The 27,481-nt window shown below is 41.6% G+C and overlaps 1 protein-coding gene across 1 annotated transcript in view; it reads right to left on the reverse strand.

Annotated features, from left to right (window-relative positions):
• GLI3 (GLI family zinc finger 3) overlaps positions 1–27,481 on the reverse strand; it is a 327,915-nt gene that overhangs the window by 73,035 nt on the left and 227,399 nt on the right. The window contains exons 5-6 of the mRNA XM_064290200.1: positions 24,127–24,273; positions 17,255–17,456 (exon numbers count right to left, since the gene is read on the reverse strand). Of these exons, the coding sequence (XP_064146270.1) occupies positions 17,255–17,456; positions 24,127–24,273 (349 nt within the window). The remainder of the gene's footprint in view (positions 1–17,254; positions 17,457–24,126; positions 24,274–27,481) is intronic.

Consider the following 27,481-nt stretch of genomic DNA (forward strand, 5'->3'; position numbering starts at 1 on the left):
AATCAGCAAGAAAAAAATACATTAAAAGAATTAGTTTCTTGTAATGTCAAAGGTAGACCGCGTGCAAATTTCCAATCTGATGTGTTAATTACTATTGCTGTTAAGCACATTAACTGAGAATATTATCATTACAGTAACAAAATTCGAGCCATTTCAACAATTTTAAGTAATAATTACAAGGATATGCTCCATTCATTAACGTGACTCCACATTTTGCCTATCGGACCACAATCCACAAAAGGCGGCTTCCATGGGATTACATTACAATTATTCCTACAGAGAAACTTGCATTACAATAGCTTGCCCATTTAAGACTGAATGATATTAAGAATACCAAGGAGAATTTCTCGGGCTTGGAGGACCTCTCCTTTCATTTTGCATTGTATTTCTTTAATAAAGGAAAGCAGAAACAGGGTGAAAACAGTCACTGTTCACAGTAAGTTAGGGAGAATCAGTAATAATATTCCGTTTCTGCAGCGCTCTAGTTTCTGCCAGTGTTCCTGTAAGCAACCATGAATGATTACAGCAAGACTTAGTACCTAGCCAGTTTGGATGATTGATAGGGCATTAATCAAAAGATGCATATCTGCCTCAGAATTTGTTCACAAGCTTTCTTCTAATAGCTGATTTCATGTTCACTGAGCTCTATGCCAGTTTGTCCAATTTATTTTTCAGTGTACAAGCCATTCATCAAAAAACACAATGATTTAACAACCTCTCCCCTTCCTTTTGGTGAATGAGTATTAGTAAGTGTAACTACCTTATTCTATTCATTAAAACAAAACAAAACCCACTACACGTATAATTACCATGTCACGGAGACTTTGCGGGAACCTCCATGCCCCCTTCTGGAGTCCCATGAACCCACACTCATCTGTAGGGCTTGGGAAGGGGGCTGCTGAGGTCATTTACACTTCTAATGGGGAGATACAACATTTGAGGGTTCAAAGACTCAGAACGTAATTAAGAATTAAGACCATCAAGGAAAACTTTTCAGAAAGCAGTAGAGTGTCCTGGGTTTTATATATAAGCAATTTACAAGTGTTAATAGCCAGAGGATAGGTACATTCTGTCTTTTTAAAAAAGACGTAGAAAAGAAGGCAAAAGGAGGATCAGGGGAGGGATGAACAGGGGGAGCACAGGGGCATTTTTAGGGCAATGCAGCATTAACTGTAGGATACTGTACTGATGGACGCATGATACTAGGCATTTGTCAAAACTTACAAGACTGCACAGAGAGAACCCTAACGTACTATGCACGCTAGTTAATAACCATGCATCAGCATTCGTTCATCAACTGTACCAAACACAAGGTGGTAACAGAAGGAGAAACTGTCTGCAGGCAGGTTAAAAGGTATTTATGACCTCTCTGTACTTTCTGTGCAATTTTTCCACAAACCTAAAGCGGCTCTAAAGAGTAACATCTACTTTTCAAAACGAGGTTTAGCATTCCTCACAGCAGTTCCTCAGTACATAATTTTCCTTATTCTCAAAGGTGCATTCTCCCTGAATTTAGCTAGCACACGAAAGGTTGTGAAGGCTTTCAACACATTTTCGTAACTTCCCCTTTCGGTGCTGTTTTTTTCACTGGTTAAACCAGGTGATGGGAATAAACATTCTCTAAAATCTACATTGACTACTAGGCTCCAGGGGACAAGAGAGGATACAGGGTGGGAGAGTGATTTTCAGCGTTCACTGCTTACTAGTAAGGAGCCAGTCACAGAAATGCCTTCTTCTCTGCATGCAAAGACTTGGGAGAGGATGTGGTCCCCTATGGGCCTTGTCTCAGCCCAGAAGAGCTGGCCTTGGCCCTTTTGCTTCAGTTGGCTTTTGCAGGGTGCTGCAGGAAGGAGGGCTGCTCAGCTCTGGTTTACAAAGCCGACTCTGATATGTGATGACGCAAGCAGAACGTTCTTGGTTCTGCCAGGCTTCAGCGACCCGACTGAGCAGCCAGGGCTTCTCCTGCTCTCAGGAAACCACCTGAGAGTGCTTGGACCAATTTTTCTAAGGATGCAGCAGGTGGTGGGTGATGACTACGCATTAGACATCAAGAACAATAGAAACCATGCCCTCTCTATGAAGACTATGCCTCCCGTGTGCAATCTCACACTCTTTGGGCAAGATAAATGTATAAAGAGAACCTCCTAAGAAGTCCCTAGATGGTGCAAATGGTTAACGTGCTTGGCTGTTAAACAAAAGGCTGGAAGTTGGAATTCACTTAGACATGCCTCAAAAGAAAGGCCTGATGATCTACTTCCAAAAAAAAAAAAATCAACCATTGAAAACCCTATGGAGCACAGATCTACCCTGATACACATGGGGTGACTATGAGTAGAAACAGACTGATGGCAACTGGTTAAGGGATTTTTGGTGAGAAATGAGAGAACAGAGCCACCACTTCCTATTCACTAAACCTAAGTGGAGATGGGCCAGGCATCCTAAAACACTCTTGCCTCTCAGGGCAGCACAAGTCACTCTGTGTCTGTGGACCTGGCTCCACCCTCTTCCTGGAGCTTCTGCTTCCAGAGCTCAGCATGCTGGCTGCCTCTCATCATTCAGGTCCCCAATTAAATGTCACTTTCTCAGAGAGGTCTTCTCACACCAATGCTCCCATCTCAGTGAGCCCCCCACATCTCCTCTCTCAACCATTCTCTCTGAGATTATATTCTCTCTCCCTCCAGAATGTGAGCTCCCGGTGAGGTAAGCACTGGTCTGTCTTTTTCACTACTAACCCCCGGGTACCCAGAACCTGGCCTAGCACATAGTAAGTACTCAACATTGAATCCTTCCTCAACTTATCAGTTACCTATGGCTTCTGTAACAAGTTACCACAAACTTAGTGACATGACATCATACACATTTATTAGCTTACAGCTCTGGAGGTCAGAGGTATAAAATGGGTTAGCAGAGCCGGATCCTTCTGGAGACTCCAGGATAGAATCTGTTTCTTGCCTCTTCTAGCTGCTAGAGGCTGCCCACATTCCTTGGCTGGTGGCCCCATATTACTCCATTCTCTGCTTCTGTTGTCACATTTCCTTCTCTGGCTCTAACTCTGAATTCCTTGCCTCCCTTCTGATAATATAGGACCCACTTCATAATCTAGGATAATCTCCCCATTTCAAGTCAAGATCCTTAACCTAATCACATCTGTAAAGTCTCTCTTGCCATGTAAGGTAACATATTTCCAGGTTCCAGGGATTAGGATGTGGACATCTTTGGGGGTCAGTAATCTGCCTAAACCCAAAACCAAACCCATTGTCATTGAGTTGAATACAACCCAAAGCAACCCAAGAGGACAGAGTAGAACTACCCCATAGGGTTTCCAAGTCTGTAAATTTTTATGAAAACAGAGTGCCACATCTTTCTCCTAAGGAGTGGCTGTGGATTTGAACCTCCGACCTTTTGATGAGCAGCCAAGCACTTAACCACTGTGCCACCAGGGCTCCCTCTATACCACTCTCAAAACAGTCACTTCAAAGAAAAATGTTTTCCTCTGGAAACTATAATTTAAAGGTGTTTCTATAAAACAGTATTCCTTAAGCAAAGTTAGTATCATATCTTCCCACAGAACTTTAGCAGCTGAGGACTTGGCTGTTTACAGATATCAGAAAATTCTACCTTTAGAGGTCCTGGAAAAAAAAAAAAAAGAACTTAAATGGTTCCATTCCTCATGTATTCACTCCATAATTTACTAGCAAAAAAAAAAAAAAAACAACACCAAACCCACTGCCGTCGAGTTGATTCCAACTCAGAGCAACCCTACAGGACAGAGTAGAACTGCTCCCTAGGGTTTCCGAGGAGCTACTGGTGGATTCCAACTGCCGACGTTTTTGCTTAGAAGCCGAACTCTTAATCTCTGACCCACCAGGGCTCCTAATTTCCTAGAAATATGAAATATTAATACCATTGAACATCTTTATAAATCTCTGTATCTCTTCTGAAGAACTACACAGTCTATAGTCTGAAACTGGGACATTTACGCTTACCTGAGCTTTCTTGGGTGGTGCAAATGGTTAAGCACTCAACTACTAACAAAAAGGTTGTAGGTTCGAACCTACCCAGAGGCACATTGGAAGAAAGGCCTGACAGTCTGCTTCCAAAAGGTCACAACCTTGAAAACCCTACAGAGTACAGTTCTACTCTGCACACATGAGATTGCCATGAGTCAGTATTGAATGAACAGCAACTAGTTTGGTCTTTGGTTTGAGCTTTCTTAGCTTGAGTATGGCCTACACATTTCTGTTCATCCTTTTCTTTCTTATGGGTGATCTAAAAAGAGGTTAACTTGCATTACTGAAGAAGAACAAAGTGGGAGGCCTCACACTAGCTGATTTTAGAACCTATTATATATACCCCCACGGTAGTCAAAACAGCCTGGGACTGGTACAACAACAGATATGTAGACCAACATAGAGCAAAACTGAGAATCCAGATGTAAATTCATCCACCTATGAGCAGCTCATATTTGACAAAGGCCCACAGTCCGTTAATGGGGAAAACACAGTCTCTTTAACAAATGGTGCTGGCATAACTGGATACCCATATGCACAAAAATGAAACAAGATCTGTACCCACACCATGCACAAAAACTAACTCAAAATGGATCAAAGGCCTAAATATAAAATCTAAAATGATAAAGATCATGGAAGAAAAAATAGCAACAATGCTAAGAGCCCTAATACATAGTATAAACAGAATACAAAACATTACTAACAATGCAGAAGAGAAACTAGTTAACTGAGAGCTCCTAAAAATCAAAAACTTAGGCTCATCAAAAGACTTCATCAAAAGAATAAAAAGACAACCTACAGATTGGGAAAAAAATTTTGGCTATGACAAATCAGATCTGCGTCTAATCTCTAAAACCTCAACAACAAAAAAGACAAATAACCCAATTAAAAAATGGGCAAAGGATATGAAAAGACACTTCACCAAAGAAGACATTCAGGCAGCTACCAGATATGAGGAAACGCTTATGATCATTAGCCATTAGAGAAATACAAACGAAAACTACAATGAGATACCATCTCACCCCAACAAGGCTAGCACTAACCCAAAAAACACAAAATAATAAGCTTTGGAGAGGTTGTAGAGAGACTGGAACACTTATACACTGCTGGTGGGAATATAAAATGGTACAACCACTTTGGAAATTTGTTTTGCACTTCCTTAAAAAGCTAGAAAAAGAAGTACCATATGATCCAGCAATCCCACTTCTTAGAATATATCCTAGAGAAATAAGAGCCAATCACACAAATAGATACATGCATACCCACATTCATTGCAGCACTGTTCACGATAGCTAAAAGATGGCAACAAACAAGGTGTCCATCATCGGATGGATGTATAATTCACACAATGGAAGACTAGCAACGATAAAGAACAACGATGAATCTGTGAAACATCTTATAACATGGATGAATCTGGAAGGCATTATGCTGAATGAAATTAGTCACAAAAGGGTAAATATTGCATGAGACCACTATTATAACAACTCAAGAAAAGTTTTAAACAGAAGAAAACATTCTTTGATGGTTATGAGGGTGGAAAGGAAGGGAGAAGCGGTATTCACCACTTAGACAGTAAATGAGAATTATCTTAGGTGAAGGGAAGAACAATACACAATACCGGTGAAGTCAGCACAATTGGACTAAACCAAAAGCTAAGAAGTTTCCTGAATACAAATAAACACTTCGAGGGATGGAGTAGCAGGGGCAGCGGTCTAGGGACCATGGTTTCAAGGGACATCTAGGTCAACCAGCATAACAAAGTTTATTAAGAAAATGTTCTGTATCCCACTTCAGTGAACGACATCTGGGGTCTTAAAAACTAGCGAGTGGTCATCTAAGATGCATCAATTGCTCCCAAACCATCTGGAGCAAAGGAGAATGAAGAACACCAAAGACACAAGGAAAATAATAACCCAAGGGACAGAAAGGGCCACATAAACCAGAGACTCCATCAGCCTGAGACCAGAAGAACTAGATGGTGCCTGGCTACCACCAACGACTGCCCTGACAGGGAACACAACAGAGAGTCCCTGATGGAGCAGGAGAAAATTTGGGTGCAGAACTCAAATTCTAGTAAAAAGACCAGACTTAATGGTCTCACTGAGACTGGAGGGACCCCAGAAGGCATGGCCCCCAGACTCTCTCTTAGCCCAGAAATGAAACCTTTCCCAAAGCCAACTCTTCAGACAAAGATTAGACTGGACCATATGGCGTAGCGGTTAAGTGCTACGGCTGCTAACCAAAGGGTTGGCAGTTCAAATCCGCCAGGTGCTCCTTGGAAACTCTATGGTGCAGTTCTACTCTGTCCTGTAGGGTCGCTATGAGTCGGAATCGACTCGACGGCACTGGGTTACTGGGTTGGTTATGAGACATAAGATGATACTTGTAAAAAGACTGCTTCTAAGTTCAAGCAGATACATGAGACTAAATAGGCAGCTCCAATCTGGAGGCGAGATGAGAAGGCATAAAGGGACAGGAGCTGGTTGAATGGACAAGGGAAATCCGAGATGGAAAGGAGGAGTGTGCACTCACGTTACAGGGAGAGCAACTAGGGTCACGTAACAATGTGTGTATAAATTTCTGTATGAGAAACTAACTTGAACTGTAAACTTTCACTTAAAGCACAATAAAAATTTATAAAATAAATAAAAAGAGGTTAACTTTACTTTCAGATTTTTTAATTCTCTTCATTCAACATTTAATAAACTGCAATTTAAAAAACTGTTTTTATTGCTTTCATTTCCTTTCATGACTACATAAAACAAAAAAACTAAACCAATTAATTGCCATCAAGTCAATTATAATTCATAGTGACCCTACAGGACAGGGTAGAACTGCCCCACAGGGTTTTCAAGGGTATAAATCTACGGAAGCAGACTGCCACATCTTTCTCCTGTGGGACAGCTGGTGGGTTCAAATCGCTGACCTTTAACCTAGCAACCGAGTGTTTAACCACTGTCCCACCAGGCCTCCTTGACTACATAAAAAATGGGGTAATTTTTAAAAAACCAAACATTGGTAAGAGTAAGACGCACAACTGTTAATCTATACTGAAGTCAATATGGTGAGTAAGGAAGATCTTCCCAAGTCGTGTGCTAATGGGGTCATAAGCTTCCAGAGATAATGATCCTCCCTCCTTGGACAGCCAGAGGTCCAAGGAAGGTAAGTGTTATGGGGGAAAAGAAAAAGGTATGCAAGTCTGAGGAATATGGGGTGAAACAATCACAGAACTTTCCAGAACTCTCATTATGCACATATGCATTCTGAAAGTTCGCCCCAGGACACAGTTGGGAGCAGTGCTGGGTAGAGCTTCTTGAGAGTGGTGAGTGGACTGAGGAACACCCTTCTAGGACAACAGTTATAAAGCCAGAATAAATTAATGTAAACATCAATTTGCCCTTTATTTTTCTAAACAGCAGAAAATGAAAAAAGATGTGGGTTTTAGATACCTGACCATAACATTTGTGGCGTCTTCACCCACCAAATATAATTTCTATCCATCACGCTAGATTTGTGCCTACTGTACTTTCTGTTTTATGGAATACCTCTGTTAGAGTGGCAGTTCACCGCATGCGGTAAGTCACGCGCAGAATTCTGAGCAGGTCAAAACGAAGATAACTCTTCCCGCTCAGCTCCACCTTGATGTTCAGCTCTGAGCTGAGCTGAAAGTGATCAGCAAGCTGCTGTCCAAGTGGGAAGCAGTTCTGTTTCTCAAAGATTTTAAAACACACTTTGCAAAGCCTGAGTCTCTAAAAAGGTTTGGATGTATTTATTGCCTATTAAAAATCAGAGGTAAAATTCTGTCAATATTCGTACAAAGTGTGACCGAATTTGGCAATTCCAGCAGGGCTTCTTTCTTCATAGCGCAGCAAATAGCATCCCACTTACCCCAAAGTTCTCTGCCTGGGAATCTTAAAATTATCCCCAATTCAGCTACAAACTGGGGTATAAGTAGATAGGAAGGATTTTAATCAACTAAGGCAAACGTCAGAAAACCGGCATGCTACAACTCTACTTTCTGCGCATCCCATTTGTATTTCCAAAGAATAAAATAATTATTTGTAACCAGGAAGTTACACATTAATTATAGCCAGTGCATTTTAATACATCAATACATTCATATAATAATTATCTAATTAGAATAAATCTTCGAAATTCATAATCATGTTTGATTTTCACAACAAACATTACTTTTTCACACCCGGAAGTGCTGGGAATCAGTATTTGCACAGAGACCCTTGTGATCAATCTGTAAATCAAATTCATATTTAATTCCTGGAATGATATATCAGAGGGGCCACTGAAAGTTCACATTCTAGAAAATCATTCATTAAACATTCATTCAACCCTACTGTACATATGGGCATTTCAAATTCATTAATATTCAAGTCAAATGGAGAAAACCCAATTAAAATAGCACGAGAAAAACCCGTAATATGTTTTAAAAATGCTTCAGGAATTCTGTATCTGGTGGGGGTAAGAAGGTGGGGATATGCTGGGTTTACTCAAGAATGGTGGTACAAGAAAAGAAAGCTGCATCACTCGGCTTGCTGCAGTCCTTTACACTGAGAAGAGAACTATTTACAAACAAAAAAGGGGGGGGGGGATGGAGAAAAATTGAAGAATAATAAGATGGGAAGTGGCTGGATAATTCAGCACGGCACACTAACAGGAAAAGCTTCTGTTTTGTTTGTTTAGTGACTTTAATCCACATGGCATTTTGACCCTTTCCTAAAATAACAGTGTTTCCTAAGAATTGCCATGGAATATCTCCCCCTGGGCTAAGCAGAGCACTGGGTCCCTCTGTGCCAGCGTACAACATATATGAGGGAAGGGCCAGGTACAATGCATGTAGCTGAGCAGCACTCTACTCATCATATCTGCCTCCACAGAAAGATTCATCGACTTCCAGAGTCATCTATGGAATGCCCCCAGGGTCTGGAATGCTCTGTGATTATCACAGGACTAAACCACACCAGGCCCTGGTGTGGGTGGCAATGGGGAAGGCCTCAATCACAAAGACGCCAGCTCTTGAGCGTTCCATGGAATCACATGTAGAGTAAAGAACATGAGCCATCTGAGAATTCTTCGGAAAGGTCCTGTTTTAAATATGAAATCAATTCCAGCTATCTACTGGCCACCTATAAACACTTATTTTTTCAATTGCCCTGGTGTTAAATGTTGTTAAGACTTTCATATTCAGACGCTTGCATGATGCTATGATGATGTGTTATTTCAGGTAAGGGCAATGGATTAAGAAACTGAACGCTGACATAAATCCAGTTTTCCATGCTGAAGAACCAGATGACAATATTTACTTTCCAGTATCCCTTGTCCCTTTCTTCTCCCAGGAAACTGGAATTGGAGGTAAAATAGGTCAATGCTGAGTTGGAGGTAACAACATGTTGAGTTGACTCACCATCTGAGAAACTGGTTTCAAGAGAGGACAAAGAGGAATGGGGAGAAAGGCATTCTAATCAAAACCAAACTTTGTGGCTACTTTGTGGCTGATTTACTAATAAGGTCACCCAATTTCTGGTTATAGCTGTGGAATTTACCACACAACAGCTGTGATTCAAAGTTAAGAGCAATTATCTTCTAGTTTTGCATAGAATGGGCCAACAGCTATCATTATTTGCATGTGTGTGGATACAGGGATATATGTGTCTGTGCTTGTTTCTACTTGAGAGTAAAAAATAAACTTTCCACTTCCATCCATAACAGCTCCCAGGGCAAGTCTACTGGAGAAGCCAGCCCAGCCTCAGAAGAGAGGGCACCCAAATAAATGAAGACTCACACAGTCACAAAGCGAATAAATACTGTAACATTTGCATAAATAATGCATTAGACAAAAATATATTAAGCCTTGTATTATGAACGTGTTCTAAAAGCTAAAAAAAAAAAAAAACTACTTGCCATTAAGCATCCAAGCAGATAAAGGCTTTCATGAACACAAATACAGTGCCAAACTCTCCAGTGAAATGTGGCTTGAAGTACCCACACTGTGTAATCAGTCAATGATGTAGACATGGTTAGACAAATCAATTAATATAAGCACAATTTTTAAAGCATCATCAGGTATTATTACCATTTCTCCATTATAAATAGCATTTCCTGCCAATTCTTTTAGTCATGCCTTCATTTGAGAATTTGTGGGAGAGAAGGAGTGCGGTCTGGTGGACAAAAATAGGAATTTTGGAAGTAGGCCCACCAGGCTGAATTTGTGGTTCTGCCACTTTACTAGTTGAGTGCCTCTGATTCAGTCCACTAACCTTTCTAAGCAGTAGGTTCCTCATCTGTAAAATGATACAACCTCACTGGGAACCTCCAAGGCTTCTGCTATCAGATTACTGGTCCACCATACTCACGCACAATCTAGCCCTTGCCTGTCTCCAACTTTCTGCCTTGCTAAGCTTCCCTTTATTCACTGTTACCTGGTGCCCTGGTTGGCTGACAGTTCCTCAAACACCTCTACTCTTTCCATCTCATGGCCTTTGTCTGCTCATTATATTTCTTAGAAAGTTGTCGAAAGCTCCCCCATAGTGGCTTGTCATCTTCCTCTGGATCTCAGCTTCCTGATCAGCCAGTCCGAATTAGGCCATCTCTCTGCTATTGTTTCATAGCACTGACTGGAATCCTGACCTACCCATTTGTTCATTCATTCATTCATTTATTGATACTGGTTGAGATTTTTCATTCCATGAGCAAGTCAGTTCCATAAAAGCCAGGGTCATGTCTGTCTCATTCATTATTGTAGGCCCCATGCCCAGCACGCTGACAAGTAGATAGTTCAATATTTAGCTAAATATTTTGGGGAATGAATGAATAATAGATTAAATGAAGCACTATGTTAAACCTACTACCACATCTGGGAGCAAACAAGAACTACCCACCTTTTTGAATTAGTAATAGTTTCACTGATAGTGGGGGAAGAGAAGGTCATCTAATAATTTTTCGAAGATAGAACTGGAGAACTATAAAGACACTGTGAATGTGGCACTGTATTCATCTACTCTCCAATGTCTCCCAACTCAAGTTTGCCTTGTTTCTCCAACATAAACAAGATCTTTACACACGGCAACAGCGCAGTGCCAAGGCGTTGTGGAGGCCAAGCTGGTTTCTACCTGGCCTCCGGCAGCCTCAATAGGCTTACCAGATCCATCTTACTCTGGGGTCTTACTGTGGCAGAGGGTGACACTGAACATAGCAGAAAACACAGGCTGCTCTCGGTACCAGACTGAGTCTGTCAGTGATGGCAATGGAAAAACCCACACTGACTTGTGAAGTTACAGCTCACTCCACCCAACTCCCAGGGTGATATGGAAGGTGAAATGTCATTTTCATTGAGATTTTTTTCCTGGCCACACCAGGCCTAAAACTACTAAGAATATGAAAACTTCTTTATTTTAGCCATGAAATGGAAGTGAGAAAGCTATAATGGGTGGGTTAGAAATGAGTGGGTTACTCATTTATTTAGATTTTCCTAAAGACTACAAAAAGATGAGGGTCATATTAAATACCTTTTCTTCCAGTGGTTCAATGGTTAAGAAGATGGTATCAGTAAAGGTATTTTTCATCCAATGCTGTTAATCTGGTATTCATAACATTAGCTTTAATTATAGAGAGTAGGGGTTACAGGCTGTATTGGATAAATGTGAATCATCTAATCTTAGATGGACGTCTTTGGGTAATGGAGAAGTTAAAATTTCTTGAGAAATTTAGTATTATTGCACAACATACTTCCATGAGTAAGTTATTTACTTTCTTGAATTATAAATATTAGTTATGAGATTAAAAAAGACTTCTAATGAACATCTGAACAGTCTGTTCAAAAAAGTTTGACACTCTCAAGTACTATGTTTTAATGTCAGTGGAGTTTTGTGAGTAAACATTTGTCTTATATGGTATTATTAAAGCAGCCTGGTCTAATAAACAAACACATAAACACAAGAACTATACACAAACTTAAGACTGGCACTTGCTATTTTCAGTCCCTTTATTTTGTATCCATATTTCTGTCTGTGTGCATCTAACATACTATCTGTACAGATCGTAACTTTCTGAAAGCCAGAATTATTCATCTACCACAATTCTAATTACTCATCAAAAGGATCCTTAATTTATTTGTCCAAGAAACATTTGTTGAGTGATATCACTCACCACAGGTGTTCTAGGGATGGGCAATGCAGTGGAGAACACAGAGCACACAGCCCTTGACCTTCTGGAGCTGGCTTTATAGTGGAGGGAAATGGAGATAGCAAACTACGAAAGTGACAATAAGGGAATTTCAAATAGTGTAAAATGCTATTATCAGCCTCTTTGAAAATAACATTTTGATCAGGACTGTGGTGAAATGAATTCCTTTATGTGGCCTTTTGCCTTGGTTCCTCGGAAAAACAGCTTGAGAAATTTTTCCCTAAGCCTAAGGAGTTACCTTTACCCTCAGTTTTCTACCCTAGAGTGTTTGTTGCTTTTGTCCAGGTTGATGTACATTTACTGGGTAAGTTGTAAACAATTTGGTTTTGATATTCTCTGCCTGACCCCAGGCTGCAGCCTGATCTATGATAGGTATGTATCTTGCAGGGAGTCTTTAACCAAAAGACTATGCAAATGAGGTGAGTTATAGCCCAGCTGCGCCTACTATCCAAATGAATTGTCTGTAGCCTATCAAGAGGGGAATGGTCAGTTCGTGACCTCAGTGGGAGGGCCATGTCTTGAAATTGACAACGAGGAATTGACAAGATATAAATACCCAGCCACACATAGGTTTTTCAGACAGAAAGAAGCAAAAGGAGCAGCAGGAAAAAGCAGAGAGAAAGAAGAGGCAAGAAACCTGCTAAAGAGCTATAATGCTGATCAAGGCCTGTAAGGAGCCCAGAGGCCAAGCCGGCAGCAACAGGCCTGGGACAGACCCAGCAGCAGCCCTGGCAGTGACAGACAGCAGGGCCAAGAGGAGCTGAGAGAGCTGTTCTGCACTAAGAAGGAAGACTTTGCTACATGCTTTCTGGTCCTGGTCCTGAGTTGTACCCTGCTCCTTAATAAACCACTTAATTTTAAGTATGGTCTGTGAGTTCTGTATAGCCATTGTAACGGATTATTGAACGTAGAAAAGAAGGGAGCCATGGGAGAGAGAGCTGTTGTCAGAACTGGTAAAAAAAGGTCGGAGAGTGGGGATATGTTTGGCCTCCAACTCAAAGGGATCAGCCTTGGGCAGATCTTGATTCGCATCATCCTCCCTGAAGTTAGACATGTTCAGGTGAAGCTATTACTACCACTCCCACCATTTTACAGGACATCACTGTAAAGGAGATAGCAATGGCATTTTTTAGGAAACTGAACAAACGTCTTTAAACACTGAATGACATCTTTACAAACTTAAACATCATAGTTACTTTATGCACTGCCAATGTTTTTTTGTTGTTAGCTGCTGTCGAATGGGCCCCATGGACAACTGAAAGAAACACTGCAAACCACGTCCATGTTGGGTTGCAGACTCGGCCACTGTGATCCATAGGGTTGTCACTGGCTCATTTTCAGAAGTAGATCACCAGACCCTTCTTCCCAGTTCATCTCAGTCTGGAAGCTCCACTGGAACCTGTTCAGCACCCCAGCAACACCCAAGCCCCCCTGGTGGATGGGTGGTGGATGTGCTTGAAGCTCACTGGCCAGGAATGGAACGTGGGTCTCCTGCACGGAAAGGGAGGATTCTACCACTGAACAACCGATGCTTGGCATGCAGTGGAATTTAAAGACACCTCAAGTCCACACTCTCCCTTGTATCTTCCACCCTTTTCAGACATCGTCCCGCTTCTTTCCTTTCCTCGTTCATATACTGGTTCTATCACTTACTGATTATTCCTGAGGTTAGTTTTCAGATGGCATAAAATGAAACTCAGAACACAGGAAAGCAAAGCAGTTAACGTTTGTCCAGCGAAAGGACTGGCAAATGACACCTGTGATAATAATTAGTATTATATGGCAAGCTGATCTAATCTCGGGCTATCTGTATTACCTTCTACGCATTAACAACTACCTGTGAGTTGGAATCGACAGCAGTGGTTTGGTTTTGGTTTTGGTTCCTATCCTAACATACAGCAAGTGTGTATTAAGGAACAGAAGACCACACCGTAAGAGGGAAGATGTCATGGAAAGGAGCCAAAGGCAAGAAAGAAAATAAATCATGGACCTGGGTCATGGGATTGTAACAGGGTTTCCTCAGACCTCACTTGTCTTTAAAGTGACTCTCTTCTGATTCTAATGAGAATGAAGGGGTGTGTCATATCTCCTTGGAAGCAAGGGGTAAAAGATCATTTCAAGTCACGATATATACAGCTTCGCAAGTAGCAGAGAAGATGATTAGCTTAGATTACCTGGGTAAAGGTGAGAAATTAAGAAGTCCTCAGTGAAAATGCTGAGGTAATAATACGTAAAGACGGCATGGTGACCATTTTGTGTACCATATTCTAATCTAAGCCCTTTAGATGCTGTAGAATATCAAGGCAGCTGGAAAGGCAGCAAGACTGAAGAAAAATTGAGAGGCAACAGAAATGGTGTTCACAAAAGATTGTGTGTTCTCAACCACATTTCTACTACTTAGATGTTACAACTTCTAGTCAAGCTACATAATAGTTCAATAATTTCAGCAAAACGAGATACAGTAAATGGCAGTCCATGACCCCAGGAATATTTATCAGAAAGAGTGTGGGGACAGCCAGGCCAGGGTTCTGTGACTGGCACACTTCCTCCAAGCCAGATTTGGGTGACAATGGCTTAGTATGGCCATGCCCCTGGGATCTCTTCACCTGAATGGACTCTCCGGGGTTATTTCTTCTGAAACTTCACCCACAGTTTGGGATTGTCATCTTGCTATTACAGATTCATGCCAATTTAATAAAAAACGACCTTTGCCTATACAGTGAGTATCTTATTACCTGTATTTTACAAATGTCAAGACTGAACTTCAGAGAGCCTAAGGGTAAGTTAAGACTTGCACAGCTGGTTGGTGGCAAAGCTGGAATCTGACTATAGTCCTGTCCAACTCCAAACCTATTTGTAACTGCTATTGTCTTGTGCCATCACATTGATTCCAACTCATGGAGACAACATGTGTCACAGAGTAGAACTTTTTCTTGGTTGTAATCTTTACAGAAGCAGATTGTTAGGCCTTTCCTTCCGTGGTGCTGCCAGGTGGGTCTGAACTGCCTACCTTTTGGTTACCAGCTGAGCGCAAACCATTAGCACCACCAGGGACCTTACTACAGTGGCTAATTTTTAAGCATACCCCAACACCCCTCTCTATGTATGACTGCTATCATGCAAGCAGTTATTTGCTTTATCGCGGGAGCGAAGAAGCATGGCAGGAAATGGCATCATATTGAAAATGGTATGTAAAATATTTAAAGACTAACTTGGCTGCCAAGGAACATCACTGATAGCTGAACAAGAAAAGAATTAAAACTTTAATGGAAAGTCTTAAGAAAAATGCAATGGTATTTATTGTTTCTAGTAAATCTGGGTATGTTACCACTGCTTATACTTTTATTTTCTGGACTGTTGGTGTTTTCATTAATATGAATATCCATCAGGAAGACCCATCAACTAGTAACTAAAGCCACCGCCCACTCAGAGAAACAAGCAAACGAATAATAACTCTCAGTTATTAAAAACAAGGGTAGTGAAAACAGCCTTAGTATTTCGTTTTCAGGAAGCCACCAGTGATTTGTAAACTACAGTTCAAAAAGATTGCTAGTTACTGAATTCTTAAATTATTGGTGAAAAACTTAGGGACAATGAGAGCTACAGTTTATAATAAAAGTTGTTTAATTAATCAATTAGAATTACTACCTAAATCTATGTCTAAAATAATCATTTAAAGTCTGTTCAAAAACATAAATGATTAGAAGATAAATGTGTAAAAATACCTAAAACTCATAAATTGACTTACTTTTATTCCCTACTTATTGACATCAGCTCATGTTTGATGGTTAACAGTGAGAAATATTTTATATCAAGCATACTGACAAAAGTCTGTTTGCACCTTCACAGGCAAGTACAGCCTTCATTTAAGGAAGTGTCAAAATGCTTGCACTGTACAGCAAAGGAGTGTGGTCAAGAGATCTTTCACTGCCCTGGCAGGGAAGACAATAGAAAATCCCCAGTGGAGCAGGCAGGAGAACAGTGGGACGCAGACCTCAAACTCTCATAAAAAGATCAGACTTAATGGTCTGACTGAGACTAGAAAGACCCCGGAGGTCATGGTCCCCAGACCTTCTGTTAGCCAAAGACTGGAACCATTCTCGAGGCCAACTCTCCAGACAGGGATTGGACTGGACTACAAGACAGAAAATAATACTGGTGAGGAGCGGGCTTCTTGGATCAAGTAGACACATGAGACTATCTGGGAGGCTCCATCTGGAGGGGAGATGAGAAGGCAGAGGGGGACAGAAGCTAGCTGAATGGACACGGGAAATACAGGGTGGAGAGGAAGAGTGTGCCATCTCTAGGGGGAGAGCAGCTAGGAGTACAAATCAAGGAGTGTATAAGTTTTTGAACGAGAGACTGACTTCATTTGTAAACTTTCACTCAAAGCACAATAAATTAAAACAGAAATAGAGATCCTTCAAATTAAGCTAAAAAGATTTAATAGGAAAACAAAGGAAGTAGTCTTTTGCCAGATTTCCTCTGATAACTATGCCTACAAATGTCACCTGCATTTATTTTCCATTAGGAAAACGCTCTGCTATCAGTCTTTTACATATTCCCTGCCAATGCACTCCTTTCTGCTGGAAGTAGCAGTTGCGGGACAAGACGTAAGGTGTAACTGGTCTTTTTATTTCTGCTCCTGTTCTGTGCATGTGCTATGTGTCACACCACCAGGTATGGAGTCAGTTTTCCTTTCCAGAGAGCTATTATTAGGGAGAGAAGGATAAAAAGATTTGCCATACTCACTTTCTCTAAGAAGTGGACTTCAGCATAAAGGAATAACTGCTATTTCTGTATATGGGCTACCAACTAAAGCCTGCTCCCCGACCCCCCCCCCCCCACAAAAAAATCTGGTTTTTTTTTGCACAGTAATGGGCTTTGCAATTGCCATAATGATACTGGACTTGCATCCCAGTTCAGGAACGTGTCAGGTTGTTTTATTCTTCCTTATAGTCAATCCTGCAAATACACGCCTGAACAGGTACAGATGAACGCTGACATTTTATTAGAGAAACACATCATGGACTCAGGAGGATACATACCTGATTGCGCTTGCAGATAAGTGACCATAGGAGCCACTGGCTGAAGAGCTGCTACGGGAATTATTGAGAATCGTGACCAAGGAGTTGGGAGATGTCCTTATCATGGTCTGAAGGTCAAAGCTATGATCGGACAGTGGTGATATGGACAGGGTACGCTTCCGGCTCGGCCTGGCTGACAGCCTGGGGCTGGGGAATCTCGCGCCTGTTATATAAACACAACAGAACCTCATTACCTCCAGTTGTACTCGCCACCCGTTATTTATTGCTCCTCGCCTGTGCGGAAGAAGTGAAGGATAAGAAGCCAGCAAGTTGCCGTGACGAGCACCTCTCTTCCTATTTGTGATCTGCTCGCGATAATTGAGGAAATTAGGGAGAAATATTTATCTTCCAGGGGCTCACCTCGGGGAGCTCTGTTTATTAATGTGCAGGCAAAATGATAAATTGCTAAACAAAAGGGAAAGACTTTTATGTGTTATCCCTCTCATTGCTAGTGATTTATGAATCTGACGGCTGCTTAGATATTCCCATCATTAATTCACCACAAGCGACAAAGACAGTGGTTCCCACAGTTACACAACAACCCCCACTCCCCACCCCCAACAACGTGCACCATTTTAAGGCAATGAGCCAAAGGAATAAAAATGAAGTATTCTAAAATGGAAAATTCACCTTATTTATGCCCTCATTTCCCCATGATTTGTGTAGTTATCCAATCCACAGTATACTGAAAGCTTTACTAAAACAACTTACAAGTAATTACTTTAAATCAGTAGTTCTCAATCAGGGATGACTCGCCCCCCCACTGCCCCACCCCCCAGTATTTGACATCTGGAGGCATTTTTGGTTGTCACAACTCAGGAGGTGCTACAGGCATCTAGTGGGGAGAGCCAGGGATGCTGCCAAACATCCTACAAGGTAGAAGACAGACCTTCCCTCTCTACCCCCACGTGCCACACAACAAATACATATCTGGGCCAAAAAGTGCTGAGACTGAGAAACCCTGCCCTAAATTTCCGATAATCTAAAAGCATAAATTCCAAAAAACATTTAAAATCTTGAACATTACTTTCAGATTTTCCAAGATGGGAGCAAAAGTCCCGCAAGCTTGGTGATGAGATTCAATGCGCCTCTAAGGCATTTTATTCTCCTCTGGAGTTTGCTTCTCCAGTCAGAACTAGTGGCGGATAATGCTTTTGTGAGAATTTTTAGCCTCCAGTAAAGCTTCACTAATGGAGCTCTAATCTGGAGGTTAGAAATTCGCACTCAGGCGTGTGACGGACAACAGGCTGCCATCGTTTTTTACCTGAAGCGTTAGAAATTAAATGTCCATTTGCATGTGATTTGGGAGATATTAGAGACTTTAAGTTGAGGTGTAGGGATGAATGTGGCCCACAGGTCTGATCCTGCCTTTTCTAAGGTCACATTTACATTACAGAGTCATCAAGCTAAAGTTTAATGAAAGAATTAGAACCAAATTCTACCAGGTAAGAAGAAAATGGAGGCTTTCTACTTCATAGCAGGGGTACACCTGCTCACAGGGCCAGGGCGATTTCATGGCACCCAGAAAACTGAAAGAAAAGGTAAGCCTTCTGGACAGAGAAAAGATCAGGCATTTGGTCTCTAGAAAATTCACAGGGAATACTTCTCTTAAGAAGAAATGGGCTTTAATCCAAGATAACCACTCAGCATGCTTTGGTAATTTAGGAAAATGGAATAGAAGAGTGTGGTATATTATCATGGTTAACAAAAAATAAACCACAAATTGGAACTTGCTTAGTACCCTCCAGTGCAAAACCAATGTGAACGACAGGTGTGGTACCTACTCAGATTTTTCTTTCAGGCATCTTCACAATGGTCTCCTTCATTTAGAAGTTGCACTACCACTTGATTTAGGGAGTATTAGTACAAAAATACCAGGCCCTACTACGTGCATATCATTTAGTGTTTAAATCAGTATTTACCTGTATGACACCTGCCTTATAAACATTCATATTTCACATTTACTTGCTACGAGAGCTTGATCTCCTCAAAGAGGTTTTTCAGTCAAGAAATACATTCTACTTCCAAACAATCCAGAAACAAACCATATTTATTGTCGACGTCCACAGAATCCCAGGCGGTAAACTTTTTCAATGAGACTCGGTGACCACTGCAGAGTTCTAAATAACAGGACGCTCAAGGCAGAGCTGACCCCCTGGAACATCTATTTTTAAATCACTAACTAACAGTGACTCAGGACATAAGGAGGCCATTTGATGCTACAAAACACTTTAGACCCCACATCATCCAAAGACAGAGTCCAATGGCCTCCAAGACTTTGCTGGTGTTTAAGTCAGTTTCCACCAACACAGACAGTGTGGCTTCCAGGGCCCCCATCCCTAGGATGCTCCTTATAGGCATCACTTGCTCTTATGTCCTTTAAGGTCACTATAGACCCAAACGGTACAATCAGAGCAATAAATCAGCCTTTTTCATTCTAATATGCTATCTGTAAACACTCTCCCTCACAGCTGACTGAAATCCATATACGCCCACTGATGACATATTTAAAAGTCTTATGTTCATCTGAATCTAGTTAATCTCAGTTTCTACCATTACCGAACCCTGAAGACCTGTAACAATGGATCCGAGTGATCACCTCATCCCATCTCGGAACTGCCACTGCAGGTGTGAATCCAAAACGTTAGTGTTGTTAGCTGCCATCAAGGCAGCCTCCAAATTGTGGTGGCTCCATGCACAATGGGACAAAATGCTACCCAGTCCTGCACTGTTCCCACGGTCAGTTGCAGATCGAACCACTGTGCTCCATAGGCTTTTCACTGGCTGACTTTTGGGGGTAGATTATAGGGCCTTTCTTCTCAGTCAACCTTAGCCTTGGAGCTCCGCTAAAACCTGTTCACCGTCACGAAACACCCAATCTTCCACTGACAGTCAGACATGGACTGTGCATGAGGGGCACTGGCTGGGAATCATCTCCTATGATTTAAATTCTGAGTAATCATCCCTTATGTTCTAACTCTATGTTATTTCAATTATTTAGAGGGAAGGAATATAATACTTTCAACAATTTCCAACTTCGAAAACGCTCATTCTAGCCCCCTAATAATCAAGGAGATTTCACGGAAGGCAGCATTTTAGGACAGTGATTTGGGATCCTCTTTGAAAGCAGTTGCTGAGCATAAGCTGAGCATTTTCAAAACAGCTGGAATAGAAGTGGCTCAACCAAGAGAAAGCAAGGTCCACATAAACCAGAGGCTCCATCAGCCTGAGACTGGAAGAACTAGATGGTGCCCGGCTACCACCAATGACTGCCCTGACAGGGAACACAACGGAGAATCCCTGACAGAGCAGGAGGAAAGTGGGATGCAGACCTCAAATGCTCCTAATAAGACCAGACTTAATGGTCTGACTGAGACTAAAGGGACCCCAGAGTTCATGGCCCCTGGACTCCCTGGTAGCCCAAAACGAAAACTATTCCCAAAGCCAACTTTTCAGACAAAGATTAGACTGACCATAAGACATAAAATGATGCTGGTGAGGAGTGAGCTTCTTAGCTCCAGTAGACACATGAGACTATGTACGCAGCCCCTGTCTGGAGGTGAGATGAGAAGGCAGAGGGGGATAGAAGCTGACTGAATAGACACAGGAAATACAGGGTGGAGAGAAGGAGTGTGCTGTCACATTATAGGGAGAGAAACTAGGGTCACATAACAATGTGTATGTAAGTTTTTATATGAGAAACTGACTTGAATTATAAACTTTCACTTAAAGCACAATAAAAATAATGAGAGAAGACCACAAAATATAGAGTTGCAGAATAAATACTGTTTGTGTTGATTTGTCAAAAAAAAAAAAAAAAAAAAAAGCTGCTCAATTCTTTACTGATCAGACTGCTTCATTCTTAAATATGAACCAGAGCACTCTTCTTGCTCCAAAAGAGATGCCTCCAATCTGGCTTTCTGCTAATCGTTTTGTTTCCCTATTCTAATAAAAAATTCTGACAAAGAAAAAGGAGGTTTCTTTTTTATGTGATGAATGATAGGACATCTACATTCCTACTTAATGACTATCAATTCACCATATACTCAGGCAAATTAAAATGCCTTTAATTAGTTTTTACAAAGTAAAAGGGTAGCTTCATCCTTTATTTAGATAAAAACCGCCACTGCCTGACTAGATGCATTTTCATCAAACAGTGAAGGTAACGTGGGCTGACCTTCCAAGGATTCTCTCTTATTTGAATTCTGTTATTCCCAGATTTTTAAATAACTAATCTGCATAATAACACCTCAACAATCCCTAATTGAAATGTGGTTATGATGAATCTGAAATGTAAGCTTTCTACTCTACAAAGCCAAACAACAACCTCCTGAAGAAGATGTTACACATTTCTTTACTGGGTGTGTGGTAACCATCTCCCCAGTGACAACAAATACAGGCCTATGGCCCCATACACTGAGGCAAAGACAGTTAGTCCATGGTAGTAAAGAGACTGAAACTAGCGGGGTGGAGTCAATTCTGACTCATGGTGATTATCATGGATTGAACTATGTTCCCCCTAAAATGTGTGTATCAACTTGCTTAGGCTATGATTCCCAGTATTGTGTGGCTGTCCTCCATTTTGTGATTGTAATTTTATGCTGAGAGGATTAGGGTGGGATTGTAACACCACCCTTACTCAGGTCACCTCCCTCATCCAAGGTAAAGGGAGTTTCCCTGGAGTGTGCCCTGCACCACCTTTTATTTCTCAAGAGATAAAAGGAAAGGGAAACAAGCAGAGTTGGGGACCTCATACTACCAGGAAAGAAGCACCAGGAGCAGCGTGTCTTTTAGACCCAGGGTTCCTGAGCAGAAAAGCTCCTGGTGCTGGGGAAGACTGATGAGAAAGACCTTTCTCCAGAGCCAGCAGACGGAGAAAGCCTTCCCCTGGAGCCAATGCTCTGAATTTGGACTTGTAACCAACTAGACTGTAAGAAAATTAATTTCCCTTTGTTAAAGCCATCCACTTGTGGTATTTCTGTTATAGCAGCACTAGGTGACCAAGAAACTGATCCCATGTGTGTCAGAGTAGAGCTATGTTCTGTAGGGTTTTCAGTGACTGATTTTTCAGAAGGAAACTATCAGGTATTTCTTCTGAGGCTTGAACCTCTAACCCTTTGGCTAACAGCTGAGTATGTGAAAGGTTTATACCACTTAGGGACTCCAATGAGACTAAGGCTGTAGATTTACTAACCACTGGCAAAGAGCTGGAGCCCTGGTGGTGCACTGGTTAAGAACTCAGCTACTAACCAAAAGGTCAGCAGTTCGAATCTACCAGTCACTCCCTGAAAACCCTATGGGGCAGTTCTACTTTGTCCTGTAGGGTCGCTATGAGTTGGAATAGACTCAATGGCAAAGGGTACGGGCCAGAGATAGAGCCACTGGGTAGTGCAAACAGTTAATATGCTCAAATCCACCCAAAGGCGCCTCAGAAAAAAAAGGCCTGGTGGTCTACTTCCAAAAAAATCGGTCACTGAAAACCCTAAGGAGCACAGTTTTCTTCTGACACACGTGGGTCATCATGAGTTGGGACTGACTTAACGTCAAGAGGTGGTGGTAGCCAGAGAACTCACAAATGCATATCCTTTGTCACAAGAGGAATCCCAACAGAATGCAGATGGAAAAGCGTAAGTTCGTAGCCGCTACTAGAAAGCACAAACAAAACTGAAGGCATAAGCCCTACTCATGTTGTTAGAACAGTCTAACAGCAGTGGGCTTTCACTGCGCCATGGCGTGGATGATGCTTTCAACTCACTTCCTGGCACCTTGTAAACAGATGTCTACTTAAAGAATCTGAGCAAATGAGGACTCTTGCATGCTCTGGGAAGTGATAACCATAGGCTAAATTGTCTCTATGTCTAGATAAGTGACCCAAAGGAACCACCATAATCCTTGCTGTTGGCAGCTGCCATGGAGTCAGTCCCTGATTCAGGGTGACCCCATGCACGATGTAACAGAACACTGCTTGGTCCTGCACCATCTCCATGATCAGTTGCAGATTAGGTCATTGAGATCCACGGGATTTTCACTGGCTGATTTTCTCAAGCAGATTTCCAGACTTTTCTTCCTAGCTCATCTTAGTCTAGAAGCATCATAGCAACACACAAGCTTCCACTGACAGAGGGGTGGTGGCTGTGCATAAAGTGCATTGACCGGGAATGAACCTGGGTCTCTGGCATGGAAAGCAGGAATTCTATCCACTGAATGTAAGCCTTGAGGGACCCAAAACGAAGTGATAGTGCCTCAAATAACTCCATTTTCTGTCACTGCTACATACTAAGATGAAAGTAGACCTTTCTGATTTGGAAACTTTCATTTTGTTTTGCTCTTTACCCCTGGATGTAATTATTGACTCTCTCATGTACTCAGCAGCCATAAAAGGTCTTAGTGAAAATACCATTTTTTATATAAAGAAAACATGTGAGGCAAAATATATCATTTAACGTAAATAATATTAAAACCAAGTATAGGCCTTTTTTAAAAATTAATTTTAAACTAATTAATAGTAAATCAACATATCAAATCCATTCCCTTCTTTTGTTATTAAGACAATAGGGCAGGACAGTTGTTTCACCAATTCATTTATAGCTGCCAAATGACAATCACCTATACCTTCTAGCTCACCAGCAGTAACCTTGAGCTAAACAGGGACTCCCAGGATGGACAAACCTGTGGCAACTTCAGAGAAAGCGAAGGGGACTTTACCAGAGCACCAAGTATCGGTGGTTCGTTCTCTGGTTTATAGACAATCACCTCATTGCTGGATCTTCCTTCGGTTTTGTGAAATAGCATCTGGCACCCCCACAGACTGGAGAAAACCACCCCTCACTTACTATCCATTGCATGGAGATACTCCATGTGGATGGCCCCGGCCCCGGCGGTGGCGGCTGATGGAATGATGTCTGCGTAGGGGCTGCGCTGGCCCGTCAGCAGAGCCATCTGGTGATAGTATTCCGCTGGGCTGACTCCAGCATGGGGGGCTGGAAAAGGAGACAAAACGGGTACAGTTACTAGTTGGAGCAAGGTCAAGGGGAAGTTTTTTTTGAGATACTCAAAGTCCACTTGTTGTACAGCCACATTTGCACTTTCTTTTACGGCTCATCAGAGCAAAGAACCTTTAATTCTGATTGTGCTTTCACTGAAGCCTACTGGATAGCTTTTAGCTGAAAACAGAAGTAGAGGAAAGCGATGGAAAAAAAAATAGAATACATTACAAGATTTTTCATGTTCGCTTAAAGAAACCATTGAGAATTCAAAATGATTAACGTGTATACAGGTACATAAGTCATTCCTATATTTGCCCCTCTCTTCCAGTAAAATTTTTTTTTTCCAGTAAAATACTTTATCAAGTCACTGTATGCTCACATTTCTTACAAAAGTAGACAACTTGAACAACTCTGGTATCTTTCCAGACATACTGAAGATACTTCCCTAAGCTTCCTGAAAACAGTCTCTGAGTTAACTCTCAATGACATGAGGGGCCTGGCTTAGAACCAGGGCTTCATCAGGTTTATTTCGGTTTGAACTCCAGCTGAGAAGCTTCATTTCCACCCCAGATACACTGAATCAGAATCTACATTTTAACATGATTCCCAGGTGATTCTTACATATAATTTCCTGGGAACTTGTCAGAAATGCAAATTCTTAGCAGGGGTTCAAACTCAAACTAACAGGTTCCAAGCCCTATTTAGAACTGGAAAAAGGCAGCAAAGCTTTAATAACATGCAGCTGAATGATAAGCTGCAACTGGGTGTTCTGTAATTTAAGAGCTGCTTTTTTCTTTGATTCCCATTACAAAATCAAAAAGAAAATATACTTAGTAATCGGAGCAATTTATTGGCAAGAGTCAGTTTATAAAAGTGAGATAATAATTGGTTTCCACCTGCCAATGTGTACACAGAAGCAGGCAACATATTATAGCAATTCTGAGGGTGGCCTCCAGAATCAGGAAGATCTAGGTTCAAATCCCAGTTCTACCACTTACCAGCTTCATAAAGTTGTTGGGAGAAATAAATGACATAATGCACATAAAGTGCTTGTTGTTTCTGTTGTGTGCCACTGAGTTGATTCTGACTCCCAGTGGCCCTACAGGAAAGAGAACTGCCCCCTAGGGTTTCCTAGGCTACAAATCTTTTCCAGAGTAGATCACCTGGTCTTCCCTCCTGCAGAGCTGCTGGTGGGTTCAAAGTGCTGATCTTTTGCTTCGCAGCCAAGTGCTTAACCACTGCGCCACCAGGGCTCCTTCATAAAGTGCTTAGCACATAATATACAATCAGTAGAAGTTCACCTTATGCAGAAACGTAGACATTTTAGCAATTGGGCTATGTATGTTTTACATTAATGCCATATACTTTTTAACAAGCATATGGGATAACAATACAGAAAAAGAAATCTTAGACTCAAAGAAATATTAGTGACATTAACTTTATTTGATTAGGTATTAATTGTAAGGCAGGAAAGGGAAGCCAGATAATCAGAGAATGTTTTATTCAGTTATCTTCCAAAGCTATTGAAGGGAGATGACCAGCAGGCTTTTCGGTAGAAAGGTACCACTTTCCACCGGCCCAACTGTCAGCCAGGCGTAATTCCAAGCCATTACTACTAGCCTCCCCATCCCTCTCTCCCTGCCTGTTCATCGTTGCCTCTCTGTTAACCACCTTCATGTACTCCCAATCCCTCCTTGATACAGCACTCCATTTCCCCCATCGCAAAGTCAAAGCAGAAGAATCTAGCTTAGTTTTAGTTTTAAAAGGTGAATCTTGTCCAAATGACAAAACTTATTCTTTAGGTACAAGTATATTCACTGCTCCGAATTGGAAGACAAAAATGAGCCAGCAGCTGTTGCTTGGGGGCAGCTATTCCTGGAAACTCCATTCAGTCGCTGCTTACTGAGACACTTCACACAGCTTCCCACCACACCAACTAGCTGTAGAAGGATTTATGTGGAGAACATGGACAGTGCACCAAGCTCACATCAAACGCACTGCCCAGTGAAACAAAGTGCTTTGAAACAAGCAGCAGTCATATGCCATCTGTTGCACAGAACTCACAACCCACTATCTACAATTAATAAGGCTTATGCAATAAAAAATACTGAACTTCAATTCAGGTTCCGGCAGTTTGAGAAAATGAATTTCTGTATGTGCCGGAGATGGGAAATAAGGTATTTCCTGAATCAAAAGAATGGTTTATAACCTGACAGTCTGGGAATACACAGCTCCACGTAGGAAGAGCCATGTGAAAAGGAATTAAGTGGGAGCCTGATAGAACCGACTGGAATTTGATCGTTGAGATCCTAAAATGAGTATCTCATACTATAGAATTAAAGTCTAGGTTCGCTTCCTTTTCCTACCACATCCCACTCCTAGCCTGCATCTGGCACAAGTCTGACCCTCCGTATTTTCTAAGACCTTGCTACTTAGGGTGGGGCTCAGCACTGGTATTTCCTAGAGCTTCTCAGATGTGGGAAATCTTGGGTCCCACCTAGACCCAGCAGAGGCAGAATCACATTTTGACAGGACCCAGGCGATTCATATGCACAGTATGTCTGAGAAGCACTGCTCTTATTTGAAAAAACCAAACTCACTGCAATCAAGTCATTTTCGACTCATAGCATCCCTATAGGCAGAGCAGAACTGCACCATAGAGGTTCCAAGGAGCACCTGGTGGATTCGAACTGCCGACCTTCTGGTTAGCAGCTGTAGCTCTTAACTACTATGCCACCAGGGTTTCCACTACTCTACCAGACACATAAAACGTGCATAAAGAAAGAACGCAATCCTAAATTTGTCTGGTCTGGAAGTCTGACCATTCACGTGGCAGAGCTTTCCACAAATAAGGAAGGAGACTAATTGCATACATATATATGCACATATATATATATATATATATATATATAAATAAATGTGCATCACATACAGAGAAGAGTATTCATCAGAAGTCGAACAAAATACTAGGCTTACACATGCACACTGTGTGAACGGTGACAGGACAAGTCCAAATACACGTGGAGCAGCAGAATAGAAGAGCAAGGATGGTGGAGACAATGAGATCTGGCCAAGTCCCCTCCTCTAGCCATGGGACAACCAGTTTGCAAGTTACTTGGCTCCTCTACACATTGTTATCCACATCTGAAAATGGAGGTAATAACACTAACCTTATCCAACTAACCAACCATTGCTGTTGAGT

Source organism: Loxodonta africana, chromosome 8 (genome assembly GCF_030014295.1).
Source record: "Loxodonta africana isolate mLoxAfr1 chromosome 8, mLoxAfr1.hap2, whole genome shotgun sequence".
In the NCBI taxonomy this organism is placed as follows: Eukaryota; Metazoa; Chordata; class Mammalia; order Proboscidea; family Elephantidae; genus Loxodonta; species Loxodonta africana.